Source organism: Dendrobium catenatum, unplaced genomic scaffold (genome assembly GCF_001605985.2).
Source record: "Dendrobium catenatum unplaced genomic scaffold, ASM160598v2 fragScaff_scaffold_390, whole genome shotgun sequence".
Taxonomy (NCBI): Eukaryota; Viridiplantae; Streptophyta; class Magnoliopsida; order Asparagales; family Orchidaceae; genus Dendrobium; species Dendrobium catenatum.
The window spans coordinates 5,956,062-5,972,595 of NW_021318852.1; the positions used below are offsets into that span (position 1 = coordinate 5,956,062).

At 34.1% G+C, this 16,534-nt stretch overlaps 2 protein-coding genes across 2 annotated transcripts; one reads left to right on the top strand and one right to left on the bottom strand.

Annotated features, from left to right (window-relative positions):
• Positions 1–231: 231 nt before the first annotated feature.
• Positions 232–5,336, bottom strand: LOC110097557 (putative 4-hydroxy-4-methyl-2-oxoglutarate aldolase 1). The gene is made up of 2 exons (XM_020823998.2): positions 5,154–5,336; positions 232–929 (listed from the first exon to the last, which is right to left on the bottom strand). The coding sequence occupies exon 2, from the start codon at positions 918–920 to the stop codon at positions 414–416; it is 507 nt and encodes a 168-aa protein (XP_020679657.1). The 5' UTR covers positions 921–929; positions 5,154–5,336; the 3' UTR covers positions 232–413.
• A 7,319-nt stretch (positions 5,337–12,655) lies between these two features.
• On the top strand, positions 12,656–16,366 carry LOC110097556 (probable metal-nicotianamine transporter YSL8). The gene is made up of 4 exons (XM_020823996.2): positions 12,656–13,023; positions 14,436–14,599; positions 14,724–14,956; positions 15,049–16,366. The coding sequence occupies exons 1-4, from the start codon at positions 12,666–12,668 to the stop codon at positions 16,364–16,366; spliced, it is 2,073 nt and encodes a 690-aa protein (XP_020679655.1). The 5' UTR covers positions 12,656–12,665.
• Positions 16,367–16,534: the final 168 nt, after the last annotated feature.

Consider the following 16,534-nt stretch of genomic DNA (forward strand, 5'->3'; position numbering starts at 1 on the left):
TCTTAAAAAAAAGAGATCAAATTTCATAGAACCATCAAATTTCGATAGATTTGATTGTATAGAATTACATCTCATAATAAAAATCATTTAAAAATAATAAAAAATTTACAGTCAAACAAAAATATCAAAAAAATCTGTGATACGAAGATGTTAAAAAACTATTCTAAACACACCCTTGAACCTAAATAAAGCTGTCTCAAATCTAGAAGCTTATTTTTATGAAATATTAAGGAAGCAGAAGTCCAACAATCAGAACCAATTATATTAACTGGCCCTACTTTGTATCAGCACAAAATTAGTGTACAACATTATTCCATCCATAAGAAGCAATACAAAGTTTAAACAGGCAGATAAGAAAGATTAGAGCATAATTGATCGGCGATACAAGAAGATGCAATAGGTACATGAAAGTTTCAAATAGTTAACTCTGACCTTGAAATTAGAATACCATCAGTGTCAGCATAAAGCCACTCACGATCACAAATTCTGGTTCCAGCAATGTTCAAAGAAACATGTTTCTCTCCAATTCCTTTCTTATTAGCCTTCATAGGATGAGATGCCAGAGCTCTGACACCTATATCACATCCATTGATCTCATCAACATCCCTGATGCAGCCGTTGACGACTATACCAGACCACCCATTGTTCTGAGCTTGTTGAACCGGATTGCCACCTAATATGGCACATCTCATGCTTCCACCACCATCTACAACTAAGACTCTGCCATTTCCTTTCTCTTCAAGAAACTCACGCACAAGAACATTGTCCTCAAAAACCTTAAGAGTCACAACTTGACCGGAGAAAACCTGTCTCCTTCCATAGATTTGGAAGGTTGGATGAAGTGCACGAAGTTCGCCATTCAAGATCAGATGTGGATTTGCATCACATAATTCAGCAGTTGCCAATGGCAAAGCAGACATTGAAAATTTCTGTCATTTATTGAAAGAAGTATCGTAATAACTCAATTTTAATTTGAATTATGAGTATAATCAGTGAAGCATCAGATTTAAAAACCAACATTCATGCACAAGAACCTAAATGTGAGAAATTACAAGCTACAACATACTTAGATTTTATGAAGCACAAACCCTGACACGAGACACAAACATGAGGACAAAAAAATTTTAAAAGTAGGACATGCAATGAAAATGATATTCTTTTATAAATGATTAATATAAAATGTCTAATAAAAACTTTAACAACTATATTTTCTACATAAAATATTAAAAATATATAATTATAACATATATATAACTTTAAAAGGCTAAAGGCCAACAAATAAAAAATAGTAGTTTAATTACAATTATATTTTAATATTTTAGCCAATGTAATTAATTGCAACGAACACATCAATATTATATTATCCCAATAAAATGCTAAAAGAATATTATTTAATCTTCAAATGTACAAGAATAAGAGCACATTGATGTACCCCCAATTAGATAAACATTCATGGCAATATGTTCTTCAATAGAACTTTTAACATCATCAATATAAAATTTAGTTTAATAAAGTAGCTCATTAAGAGAAAAGGGCTTCAACGTCACCACACTGCTCGACCATGTTGTGGTGCTTGGATGCATTAGGCATGTCCTAATTATATCTGATTCTAGGCATATGTGAGTGTATGTATACATGTATGTATGTAGATATATTTAACAGATAGTTGCCGCCAAAACAAGTAAAGTTGTACCTCAAGGATCTCGACAATGAGGACTCGTCATAGAGTTATAATCCCCAACTCAGCCTAATAGTCAAAGGTGAGTCACCTTCCATAGGAAAGCCAGGGATTCACATGGATCACATAGATCAGGACTCGCCTCTTAATTAGTGAGAAGCACCCGCCAAATTCACTTGCCGCTACCTAAGATGGAATGTCATCAACAATATCCATCATCCAAAATGCAGAAAAGGATCATTTTAAGAGGGTACTAACTTGCCCCATCACAGTCAGCCAACCATGAAGTCTACTTCCTCTATAGATTGAATAGACCCGCATTCCACATCGACACAATCCAGAGCTCTATCAAAAAGGCCGCCAATGACTTTGAAGCACTCGTCAAACACAACCTTTTAGTTCGGCCGTCACTAGAAGACTTACCTACTTCTAACTCGCTATTATGCACTCAGTATAGGGGAACTAGTCTCAAAGCATAGGGATCAAAATAAGAGATATGACCATTCACCAGGTCAGACAGAGCATGAAATGTGTTCAGGACAATTCGTACTAGGGTCATTAATTATTGTTCTTTTTACACTTTTTTATGTAATCTTTCCTGTAACTCTCGGATCCCTATAAATAACAGGTGAAAAGGAACATTTTGAATCTTTTTTTTACACTTTATAAAGAAGCATTCAAGCTAGTAAAGTACTTTTTCCACATAACTTTTCTCTTCTCTTTCCATTCTTTTCACAAGTTCTCTCATTATCATTTCTTTGCTATTAAGGTCGGATGTCACCACAGACAAACTTGGATCAAACAATATGTATGCATATATGACACAGTGAAGAAAGACTATTGAAGTGTTTGTAATTCATAGCTTAAGTTACATTGGGTAGGGCGAAATGTTAGTGTTGTGATGACATCAATAACCGCACCAATTAAGCCCCATTTGGCTTATTTTTTATGCCCATGATAAGCAGGGCGCAGTGATGATATCTTTCATATGTAGCTTAGGACAACAAATCCATATGTACTAAATTACAATTTGTTCAATGACATGGGTTTAAGGAGGGTGTGGTGATTCTTGAGTCTTTTCACCTTCAATGCTTTCAATTTCACTTTTGAAATCTTCTCAGTATTGGGAGTTCTCTTTTTTCCGTTGTGGATTTATAGTTTTCATCTCCTAGGGTTTGTCAGTGCCCTAGGTTTTCTTTTTTAGCCATGGTAGATTCTTCATTGCTTGCAAAGGAGCTCGATGAAGGACCTTCTACAAAAAATGTGTGTTGTTCTGATTGTAAGGCTCCTCAGGTAGCTCGTTCTTTCAAACATGCATTAACAGGCTATGCATCTCCTTGGCCTCTTTGGTCGGATCTTTCTCCTTCTACCTTAGGAAGGCTATTTTGATTTTTGATGAGGAAATAAAAAGTTTATTAGCTTTCTTTAAGTTCTCTTTGATTGCTAAATTTTCTCTTAAACAAACAAATTTGGATTCCATCATAAAACTTTTCTTGAATATGAAGCTCATAAAATAAATTTGGATTCCATCATAAAACAAATTTGGATTCCTATTAGCTGTTTGGATTCCTTGCTGGCTTCTTGTTTTTCCTGCTGATGGCTGCTCGATTTTCTCTTTGCTGATTCCTATGTAGGAAGTTTTAATGTGAGATGAATTTGGTTGTTCTAAGTGGCTATTTTGGTGACACATTTATGTGATCTATTAAATGCTATTCCCCTTTATTTCTCCTATAAATTGAGGTTGAATTCCATTGTGCAAAAAAAAGTTTTGGAATGCGATCAATTAAAAAAACCTGAGAGTTTCTTCTAAGCTTGCGAGCTATCTTCGACCTTCCCACTACTTCTTCGTCTCGGTCTTCTTTCTATTCTTCTCTACACGGTTTTCCTTTCATGTGTATATTTTTTCTGTAAACTATCATGAGTGGTGATGTGCCCTATTCTTTTGGTATTTGCCGGAGGAGCAAAGTCTTGTGTTGAATCATAATTTCAATGGTGGATCATTGGTTTGTCATTTCCTTTGAGCACCTTTTCATATTCTATGTTTATACGTGAGGTGATCATTTGTGGTTATTCAGAGGGTTTATTGTTTATGTGTTTTGTTATATATTATTTTTTAGGCAACTTCCTAACAAATTTTCCACATTAGTTTTTTATTAAGTTTTCATCATTTGGTGTTTTTTTATGTGTTATCGAAAGGAAGTGTTTTATTTGCATACATAGTGTTCTCTTAATTGATTTAAAAACTTAGGTTGCATCAGCAACATTCAATTGGTTTACTTGATGTAAAACACGTGCTTACTAACGAATGATCTTGATTACAATACAATCTTTTATATAAGATCTTATTATCTTAATGACTACCAAATGTGTTTATTAAAATGGACTTCATTTTTGACATGACCGAAGAAACACCAATTATTCGTATTTGGTTATCTTTACCTAATATGCAGATTCACTTGATTAATTATCACATTCTTGTTGTTGTTGCTTTAATATTTGGTCATATATTGCAAATTGATCATGCAACTACATCTTCATCCTGCCCCGTTTTTCCACGATTCCTCGTTGAGTTGGAAGTGTCTGCCAAACTTCCTAAGAAACTTTGGCCAGGTTATGAAAAATACAGGTATGCTAAAAAAGTGGCGTTATAAAAATTTCCTCCTTTATGTCTCATAAAAAAATTCACGGGCATATTAAATCAAAATGTTTTGTGTTGCATCCTAGTTTAAAGAAAATTGTTCCTCAACCTCTCACGGAGGATAATCAAGTTGTGGATGTGGAAGTTGATGTTGCATTGGTTAAAGATGGTTTGTAAAGGATACCTATCAAACAATATTTTGCTGAAAATGCCTCTAATAATGATCTTGGTGCTAACTATTCTTTGCAAGAACATGGAGCTAATTCTACTAATAAGGGGTTGGAGAAAGATGTGTCGAGTAATGAGGTTAATGCTCCTCTTTTGGAGGAATCTCCAAATCCTGCTGCTAGTCTGATTTATTAATAAATCCAGGATTTAGAATTGAATTCAGCAAATCATGCTTCATATCATATTTACACAAACCAGGATTTAATGAGATTTAGGGAATTAATCTGGCTTAACTAATTGCAGTCTAATTCCACCTAACGTTAAATCCTATTTTTGTAAATTTATTATTAGAGAAGACCATTTATCTATAAGAACGAAAGCTGTCAAAATCCACCAAACTTTGGGAACCAAACACACTCTGAATCCAATATCTATAGCAACAATTAAAAAAAAAAAAAAGACCATTATGTTCCATAAGAACAGTACAGCTAAATCATCACTGGAATGGTTCATCAAAACAGTCACGGAAACCAAAACTGATTTAAACCATCAACAATAAGCACACCATTCCATTAAGAAGTAAGGATCTATGAACAAGAACCCTATCTATAAAAAAAAAAAAAAAAAAATCAAATCGCAAGCTGGAGCTCAGATCTCGCAGGTTCATACCTCCGCGAGGCTTCTTTAGAGCTGGCGAGGACGAGGATTGAAGTGTTTCACTGACGTGATTTCGTTTGGGTATTTAGTTTAGAGAGATCAGACATCTCATAGTGGCAGCGAAGATGGAGACGGTGGGAATGGGCCTCTTTGTGCATTGGCCTCTCCGGTCTGCTCGCTTCCAACAATGGCAGTTTTGAAATTAAATTTAAATGTTTCTATAATGAAAATAAATAAATATATAATTGAAAGTTTTCTCTCCCCACCCACATTAATTAATTTATTTTTAAATATTTTTTTGACAAAGTCATCTAATTCAAATATATTATAAATTATTTTCTTTATTTATATATCTAATATCTAAATCTTCATATTTTTTTATAAAACGCTCTAATAATTAAATCATATCAAAATTTATATGTAAAAAGATATATTTTACTTTAAGTAAATTAATATTAATAATATTTTAATATTGTTTATAGATAAGTGCATTATTTAAGTAAATATAAAACTTAAATATTAGAGTATATAAATATATAAAAATTTAATTATATATACTATTATATATTTATATTTGTGCTCCCAGGATGTCAGTAAATGCAAGCTAACCTGGACCCAACATGAAAAATAAAACATAACCAATTTAATAAATGAGTCGGGTTCGAGTCTATAAATTAGATTCGTTTAATTGGCAGCTAGGTTTCAACTTTGACTCCAAAGTGTGTCATTTAATTTTTTCCGTAAATTTTTTTGCTAGATGGTATGCTCTTCTTATTTTTATTCAACTAACATAAATTCTATAGTCAACATGTTATAAATTTTTTTAATCAAAATAGTTTTTTGGGTCTAGTTTGAGTCTAGTTTTTTACCCATTTATTAAACATGTCAGACTTGGGTTGACTATATTCAGATCAAGTTTATTTTGATTTTGGACTGAACTGGAACCCGACCTATTAACCTATTTTGACACCTCTACCTTCCTCTAGTTGATTCAAGTTCAATGACTTGAAACCAAGCTCTCAACATGTAGAAATTATTCTGTGCGGACACCGAACGCAGTTTATCATTCAGAGACCAACTAGAATGCATCACGTCACCCCCTGACCATTCCGATTGGTCTTTGGACAGCGTTCGACATCTGCACAGAATAATTTCTCCTAACCATGAGCCAAAAGTTGATCCAATTTTAGTTTTTTTTTTATTCTTTTATGGTTGAGAAGAAAATTAAAATTAGAAAAAATTAGAAAAATATTTTTTAACCAAATAATATAAATCATAAAAACATTAAATTGATCTAATTAGTTTTGATGAATGATTATAATACTAAATTACAGTAATAAGTAATCAAAGTTTAACTGTTTAAGCAAATATAATTCCAAAGAGCTCAATGGGTTGATGAGCTTCATTTTCAAATTTGAGTTACTTAAGGATTAGGTCATATTCATTCAAGGTTGTGCATTTAGAATTGAAGTTGACATATTCATTAATGAGAGTTTAAGAATGCACAACATAGCTCTAAGCTTTTTAATTTATATTTTAAGTGTGTTTGGGATAATATATTACTCTACTTGATAATCACAGCTCAAGTATCATAAATATTAAAATATTTTAGCACTTAGTCTTAGCTTTTAGCAATACCAATTCAAAATATTGTTTAGTTTAGTTATATATATTCATTCTTTAGATTATTTATACAACAACAATAATAAGTCTTTATCCCACTATGTGAGTCGGCTATATAAATTCTTTTTCTTCGTTGTGTCTTGTTAAGAGTCAAATTCACATTTAGATATGATAAAAAAGATCATTTCTAATATTTTCTAACCAAGTGTGACACATGCAGATTCAGTATCTGGATTGATCTGTTTTGACCTTATTGGAAAAAGCTGCAAGAAAAGGATTTGGAGAGAAAAAAGGATTTTTAGCCATTTTTTATCGTTTTGTCCGTCGGCCCAGTTCAAAATATTTTACAGATAGAGGTATGTCACATTACACCTATCTCAGTTTTTAAAAATATGATGTTTCTATATAATTTTTCAATCAAATTTTTATTTCAGTTAGCAAAAATGCTGATAACTTTACATTGATAAAAGTTTCACCACGTAACTTTTTATATATTATAGAGATTATGATTATACACATTTTAAATATTTTCAAAAAAATTTATAATGGGTGTTTTAAAATTTGTAGGATTTTATTGAATAAAAAATTATATGAACTCTAAAAAATAGTGTTGTAGTACGATAGAGTTTTAAAATATTATTTTACACAATCCTTAATAATTTAATTTTTTTTATAAAAATTTGTATTTTTTCTAGTAGGATTTTTTATTACCTATCATTATAAAAAACTATGCAATTTTGACACATGCTCAATTACACTTTAATTGCTATATGTGATGATATATGCGCATATGCTAATAAATTTTATCTTTTGAGAGCTAGAATGGGCCAAAATCTTTTAAGATTTTATTTGTATCAGGGAATATTCTTATGCCTATAAGGTACATTCTGGTGGCTACAAGCTATATTATGGTCCATACAGATATATTCTGGTTCTATAAGTACAAAAAGGGAGTCATAAGGGATCAGAATTCTTTTAAATTCTATATGGGTCCGTGAAATATGATATGAACTACTGTATGATATAAATTGCAATTTATTTATCTATCCAATATGGTAATTTAAATAATTGGATAAGTCTTATGCTCCGATTATATTTCTTAGTATAGTAATTTATTAGACTATTTTTAACAGCTTTTAAATATTCAACAAAATATTTAATAAAAGAATTTAAAAATTTAGATTAATTTGTATGACTTGTTGAGCTGTTGTAGCTCACCGTGGTTTGCTTGTGATTTTCAAGATCTAGAAAGGGGAAAGAGATGATTGATTAGTAGTTTAGGATTTAATTTGAGATTATAAGTATTTATCTGTTTTAATTTTTGTACAATCATGACTAGTTTATTATTCAGTTTTATACTTTCTGTGTGTAGTCATGTACCATAGTGTAGATATATTTTGATGAGATGAAAGAAATATTGTGGATGAGTTTATCTTTAGTATTTAGTAGCTCTATAGCCTTTAGTTTATTTAAAATGATATTGGAAGAGAATATGAAATATTTCAAAATTAGATCTTGATATTTTCCTATAACAGCTCAACACGATAGGGTATGTCCTGGTTGGATTTGGTTGTGACACCAATTCTTTTAGATCTACCTCTATCTTTTTTAACATATACCAAATCTAATATATATACTCGCCCAATCGGGACATCAGAAGACCAACATTTTATGTGACCAAATCATCTAAGACGGCTCTCTCTAATCTTATGTGCCACTAGAGCTACTCCAACCTTTTCACGAATATACTAGTTTCGCATTCTATCCATAAGAGTGAAGCCACTCATCCACCTGAGCATCTTCATCTCTACAACGCTTAACTTAATTTTATGCTTCTCTTCTAATGACCAACATTCTGCGTCATAAAACATTGCTGGTCTCACCACTATCTTATAGAAATTTTCTTTAAGTTTGAGGGCACTTTTCTATCACACAACATGCTCAATGCATTCCTCCACTTTAGCCATCCAACTTGAAATCTACTAATAATATCCCTATCTATTACACATTCACTTTGAACAATAGACCGGAGGTTATCTATAATAACTGTAAATTATATTTATTGTCCCTTTTATATGTTGATGTGACCTCGTAAAACGTACAATGAAATTTTAAGAACTATAAGAAATGATTTTAGATTTATAAAAAAATATGGAGGTCACACAAAATTTAAGATGATATTTAAGGATTGTATAATTTGCACTCTAGTAATGTTTTATACGTGAAAGATTTTTTTATTCATTTTATTGTATTCATCATTCCTATAAATCTCTATGATATTTTGACTTCAAAAAATTTTGAGTTCTTAAATAGAAACTCATTGAATCCCTTAGCATTCATTCAAATATTTATAAATCACAATGCTTCAAAACTAGAAATACATTCTATGTTGTACTTTATTGATGTAAAAGCTACTTAAGAAGCTATTTTTTGTAGTTTTAATATTAGTTTTGTTTTTTTTTTTTTAAATTTTGTTGTAGCTTGTGGAAGTTTGTTCCATGCCCTTTGTTATGTGGGTTATTATAGTTTGTGTATACTGATTTTGTATTTACTATGTGGTCTTATTTCACTCACTACTCATGCACATGCATTATTTTGAGCGAGTTACAATTAAGATGGAAGTCAATGACTAACCGATACTATATGTTAGTGACTGACATATATTAGACATCATTAGATGATGGTTGATAAAGAACGTTAAAAACTGGGCGACAATGGGTTGCTTGCTTCATCATTCTTTTAATACGAGGATAGGTGTTGCGTGATTGCCAATTGGAAACATAGAAATCAGGTTATAATGTGCAATAGGTTTGGTCATTCTATTGATAGGAGGGGAAAATAAACAACCGATGAGATGAGCATTAGTTATTGATGACTAATAACCATAATCATTGATTAATTTTAGATGTTAATATCCCTTAAAGATTGGTTATGGAGAGTTCTTGAAAGGAAAGGAGTTAATAACGCTTAAGTAGGGGATGCCACCTACTAAAAAAAAGAGAGTTAATAACGCTTATATTCAAATCATTAAAGATTTGTATGCATGAGGTATTACTTGTGTTCAAATACAAGGTGATTTGACTAAGTATATTTCTATTTCGATAGGATTACATCAAGGATGAGCCTTAAGCCCATATCTTTTTTGCTTTCGTCATGGATGTTCTCAATAGACATTTGCAAGAGGATGTACCTTGGTGTATGCTTTTCGCTGATGATATTCTTCTTGACTAGAGAGGGAGTTTAAGGTAAACTTGAATTATGGAGGTGAACCTTAGAATCTAAAGGTTTTCACTTCAGTAGATCTAAAACTGAATATATGGAGTGTAATTTAAGTAGTAATAGACCTAATGAAAGGATTGTGACTTTGACGAGCAAGTCATTAATAATAGTACACATTTTGAGATATCTTGGATCTATTATTCAAAGTGATGGTGAAATGGATGGGGGATATTATCAGCAGAATTCAAGTTGGATGGTTGAAATGGAGGATTGCATCGGGCTTGTTGTGTGATAGAAAACCCCCCCTCAAATTTAAGGGAAAATTCTATATGATGGTGGTGAGACCTGTAATGCTTTATGGTGCCGAATGTTAGCTATTAAAAGAGAAGCATAATACTAAGTTAAGTGTTGCAAAGATGAGGATGCTCAGGTGGATGAGTGGCTTTACCCTTAGAGATAGGATACGAAATGAGCATATACGTGAAAAAGTTGGAGTAGCGCCAGTGGAAGATAATATTAGAGAGAGTCGCCTTAGATGGTTTGGTCACATAAAACGTCATCCTTCTAATGACCTGGTTAGAAAAGTAGAGATATTAGATTTGACTTATATTAAGAAAGATAGAGGTAGACCTAAAAAGACTTGGTTATAAAATATTAGAAATGATATTTATTTATTAGATTTTAAAGAAAAATTTGACACAATGGAGAAAAAAGATTCATGTAGCTGACCCCATATAGTGGGACAAAAGCTTGATGTTAATGTTATTGTTGTTGAAATATCCTTTAAAGGTTGGCGTCAAACACTGGTGATGGCGAGCATTCGTTTTGGCTTGATGATGGTCGCTAGACAATGAGAAGCACAACTCTGAAATTCATTATGAATCTAAAAATTCTCTTTATTGAAAATACTTCATTAGAAATTTAGAATGCATGAAATTGAGTCAACTTACAAATTTTTAGAGTGAGATTTCCAATTATTTTTATAAGAATCATCCATACTCATTGAATAATACAAATTTTTTGACCCAAATTGCCTCAAAATTTTGAATATCTCTATACCTTAATGAACTCAAAACTTAACAATCTCATGCTCTCGAAATTCAATTCATCAATAATAACAACATCAAGCCTCTATCCCACTATGTGGGGTCGGCTACATGAATTATTTTTCTCCATTGTGTTATGTTAAGAATTAAATATATTATATAAATGTCTTAGGTCTATCTCTATATTTCTTAACATAAGTCAAATCTAATATATCTACTTTCCTAACCGGGTCATCAGAAAGCTGCCATTTTATGCGACCAAATTATCTAAGGCGACTGTCTCTAATCTTATCGTCCACTGGAGCTTCTCCAACCATTTCACGTAGATGCACATTTTGTATCATGACTCTAAAAGTAAAACCACTCATCCACATCAGCATCATCATCTTTGCAACACTCAACTCAATATTATGCTTCTCTTTTAATGAACAACATTCTACACCATAAAACATTACATGTCTAACCACCATTTTATAGAATTTTCCCTCAAATTTGAGGGGAACTTTTCTATCACATAACAGACACATTTCATTCCTCCACTTCAACCATCCAACTTGAATTCTATTAATAATATCCCCATCTATTTCATCATAACTATGAATAATAGACTCAAGATATCGAAAACGAGTACTTTTATTAATGACTCGATCACCCAAAGTCATAATCCCCCACTAGATCTATTATTACTAAAATTATATTCAATTTATTTTTAATTTTAGATATACTCAAATGAAAGCCTTTAGACTCTAAGGTTGACCTCCAGAATTCAAGTTTACCTTCAATTCCCTCTCTACTCTTATGAACAAGAAGAATATCATCAGCAAAAACATACACCATGGTACAACCTCTTGCAAATATTTAGTGAGAACATCCATGGCTAAAGCAAAAGGATATGGGCTTAAGGCTAATCCTTGATGTAATCCAGCCGATATAGGAAAATACTTGGTTAAACCACATTGTGTTTGAACACAAGTAACATATGTTGCATACATATCCTTAATAACTCGAATATAAGCATTATTAACTCCTTTCTTTTCTAGAACTCTCCATAGCACTTCTCATGGAATTAACTTTATTATATACTTTTTCTAAATTAATAAATATCATATGTAGATCCTCCTCATTCTCTCTATACTTCTCCATCATATGCATATCCTCCTTATTCTCTCCATACTTATCAAAATTCATCTCATCAAGACAATTATTTAAACCAAAAGAAAATAAAAAATTGAAATACATTTGACCATTCAAATGGACTCAAGAAGTTTCAAATTAAGCTTCCTCTCAAATTGCATCGTTTTGTCCATAAATTTGTTCAAAATAATATTTTTTTTTCTCAAAATTAAGAAAATTTAGATGAGAATATCTCATCCAAATTAAAACAAAATTAATTTCCTTTTTAGTACATTATATATTTAGTCAATCAATTTTGTATCCATGGCAAATTCCTCATAGTATTCTCCCCCGAACCTAACGGCTACTTTCTCTTCCATACTACCACTAATCCTCCGCCTTTCTCTCCCTCAACACCTATTAATAGCAACCAGCACTTGTCCAGCGGTCTCCCTTTCCCCTCTTATCAACTTCAACTCCTCTCCTCCTTCCATCCACCACCACCACCACCAATTCTACAGCCATGGTTGTCGCCGGCACCGGAGAAGCGGAAACTCACCGCTGGAACTCCGATGACATATCTGTGGAGCAGCTCTTCGATTGCAAGGAGGTTCCAACATGGGGAGAACAGCTCACTTTTCGGGCATTTTTCGTCAGCTTCATCGTCGGAATCTTCCTCTGCTTCATTGTAATGAAGCTGAATCTCACCACAGGGATTATCCCTTCACTTAATGTCTCAGCAGGCTTGTTGGGTTTCTTTTTGGTGAAGACATGGACCAAAGTTCTGGACAAGTTTGGATTTCTGAAGAAGCCGTTTACTCGGCAGGAGAATACTGTTATACAAACATGTGTTGTGGCTTGCTCTGGCATTGCTTTCAGTGGTAATTAAATCTCTTGATATTTCTTGTCTTCTTAATTTCTTCTCATTTTCGTCTCAAAATAAAGGGGAAAAATATAATTTTTTTAGAAATTTTTTAGATAGAATTAGATCTACCTTTCAATTGCAATTTTTATATTAAAAAGTTGCTTTAAAAAATAGCAAAAAAACTGTCCTGAACGGAGCCAAAGTTAAACTTATGATATTGAGAGCTTCAAGATATTATACTCTGTCTATTGATCATAGACTTTTGCATTGACAACAATTATTGGGTAATTGTTGAGCCACTAACACCCTCAATAACAAATTGATAAAGTGTGCGATGCCCTATATAAATTCGAGGGTGGAATCATTTTATCACTTTCTAGGTCGAATAAGGTATTAATTTGGGCCATGAAATATGGACTTCGATAAAAATTTGGTAGATTTTGATAAAAATGATCAAAATACCTCTTCTAAAATTTATAAATGGATTATGTTTTTATACATTGAGGGCTTCAAAATAGCCTCACACTAAAAGAGAATGCACCACCCTGGAGGATAGAAAGCAACCCAATGTACAAGTCAATAGAGGCATATTAGCTATGGGGGATGGAGATTTCCCATGGTCTCAAACTTCCTAGAGGTTTTAAGTGTGGATATCAGACTTAAAATGTCATCCAAAGAAAGTATCAATGAATTCCTAGTGGTTGAGGCTAGGAGTCATTCAACGACTAACTTTCATCATCCCATATGAATAGTCAGCAGACACTCACCATCGACTAATGCTCGACAATGCTCAACCCTAGACATTCAACTATCATCAATAGCCATTTGTCAACCATCAACATCATCATTAATACCACCTTCAACTATCACCACAAGGAGAAATTATTCTGTGCGGAGGCTAGACATAGCTCTACGTTCGGAGGCGAATCAGGTGCAGCCACATCAACAGTACCGAGCAATACCAAGCCACGGTACACAACGAAGAACTGACGTGACGCATTCTGATTGGTCTCAGGACGGTATTCGGCATCCGCACAGAATAATTTCTCCACCACCAGAGACATCATTTATAGGTTAAGTCTTTACATTGCAATTTCAAATTCACCAATTACAAAAGGACAAATCATTATAATCATAAATTTATACTAGTTGAACAATTTCAATTGAATTAGACTCCATGATTTTCCCCTTCCTAAATTTCATCATAAAAACTTCTATCTTCTCCATGATATTATAGCATATGTTTTGAATTTTCATACAATTCTAAAATGTTATAATCATCTTCATCATCATAGATATGTTAGCACACAACAACCATCATTAAAAATTTCATTTTTATCATTTCTGTTTAATTATGAAAATCAAAAGTCATATAAGAAATTATTACTACTCCATATAATATATTTCTTAACCTTACATTTGCATCAGGTGGCTTTGGAAGCTACATATTGGGCATGTCCAAACAAGTTTCTGCCGAATTTATCGAAGCAAACGATGACTTGAACACCAAAGATCCCCACTTGGGCTGGATGATCCTCTTCCTCTTCACTGTCAGTTTCGTCGGTTTATTCTCCGTTGTTCCTCTTCGTAAGGTCTGTATCATTTGAAACTCTGAAACTTCTTTTCATCGATCGCAAAAATTTCTGAAATAAATGAGTATAGAATATCTACATCCTTCCTGTCATGAACATTCTTCCATGTTTGATTGATTGTCAGATAATGATTCTTGGTCACAAGCTCACTTACCCAAGTGGAACAGCCACAGCGCACCTGATCAACAGCTTCCACACACCTCAGGGAGCCAAGCTCGCCAGTAAACAGGTCTCTGTTCTTTTCAAATCTCTGGCCAGTAGCTTCATCTGGTCTTTCTTTCAGTGGTTCTACAGCGGTGGCAGCGACTGCGGCTTCAACAGTTTTCCTACATTTGGTCTCCAAGCCTACAAGAACAGGTGCACAGCTCATCAAACAAAAGCTTCAATCTTTCTTTCCTTTCAGGATCAAACAAAATTGATTTTTTTGTTTTAATCTGGTTATTCCACAGATTCTACTTTGACTTCTCCGCCACCTACGTGGGCGTCGGAATGCTATGCCCATACCTGATCAACATCTCCCTCCTCCTAGGCTCCATCATCTCATGGGGGATCCTCTGGCCTTACATCTCCACCAAGAAAGGCCAATGGTACGACTCCAATCTGGAAGAAAGCAGCCTGCTTGGCCTCAACGGCTACAAAGTTTTCATCTCCATCGCCATGATCCTTGGCGACGGCCTCTTCCAATTCATCTTCCTCCTGTTCCGCTGCTCTAACGACATCTACACGAAACTCCACAATCCTCCCAAGCAACAAATCCACCCCTTCTCCGACCAACCGCTTTACGAATCCACCGCCATGACCTTCGACGACCGCCGCCGCACCAACGTCTTCCTCAAAGACGAAATCCCAAGCTCCATTCTTTCCGGCGGCTACATTCTCCTCGCCATATCTTCAATCTTCACCGTCCCCAACATATTCCCCCAACTCAAACCACACCACATCCTCGCCGCTTATCTCATCGCCCCTCTCCTCGCCTTCTGCAACGCCTATGGCTGCGGCTTAACGGACTGGTCCCTCGCCTCCAGCTACGGAAAAATGGCAATTTTCATCTTCGGACTATCGGTAGGAAAAGACTACGGCGGAGTTCTCGCTGGCCTCGCCGCCTGCGGAATCATGATGAGCATCGTCTCCACAGCTTCAGATCTCATGCAGGATTTCAAAACAGGGTATCTAACTCTAGCATCTCCACGATCCATGTTCATCAGTCAGGCAATAGGCACGGCGATGGGCTGCGTTATAGCTCCAACGGTCTTCTGGTTATTCTACAAGGCTTTTCCTTTAGGCCTCGAGAATTCAGAGTATCCTGCTCCTTACGCCAAAGTATATCGTGGAATAGCTTTACTTGGAGTAAATGGGATATCTTCTCTTCCAAAGAACTGTCTTAGCTTCTGCTTCGGATTCTTTCTCTTCGCGATGGTCATCAATGGCGTGAGGGAAATGGCGAGATATAAGAAGTGGTGGTTCTGTGGATATGTGCCGAGCGCGATGGGAATGGCGGTGCCGTTCTATTTGGGGTCTTATTTTACGATTGATATGTGCGTGGGGAGTGTCGTATTGCTTGTTTGGGAGAGAAAGGATAAGCGGCATGCGGAAGCGTTTGCGCCGGCGGTGGCGGCGGGGATGATATGTGGAGACGGGATGTGGTCGTTGCCGGCGTCGCTGTTGGCGATTGCGAGAATTAATCCGCCGATGTGTATGAGGTTTTTGTCGAGGAGCGATAATTTTAAGCTGGAGGCTTTGATTACTCGTCAAGGACTTCCGAACTGAAAATTTTTTTTTTTTGAAAAAATTTTGGTAACCAGAATGAGTTTTTTTTAATGCTCATTTTAAGAGATTAGTGTAAGAATAATATTAATAGATTATATTTATTTTAAGTTTATTTCATAGTTTTGGATATAAGTATATATTATTTTTAAGTTTTTTTTTTGAAAATTA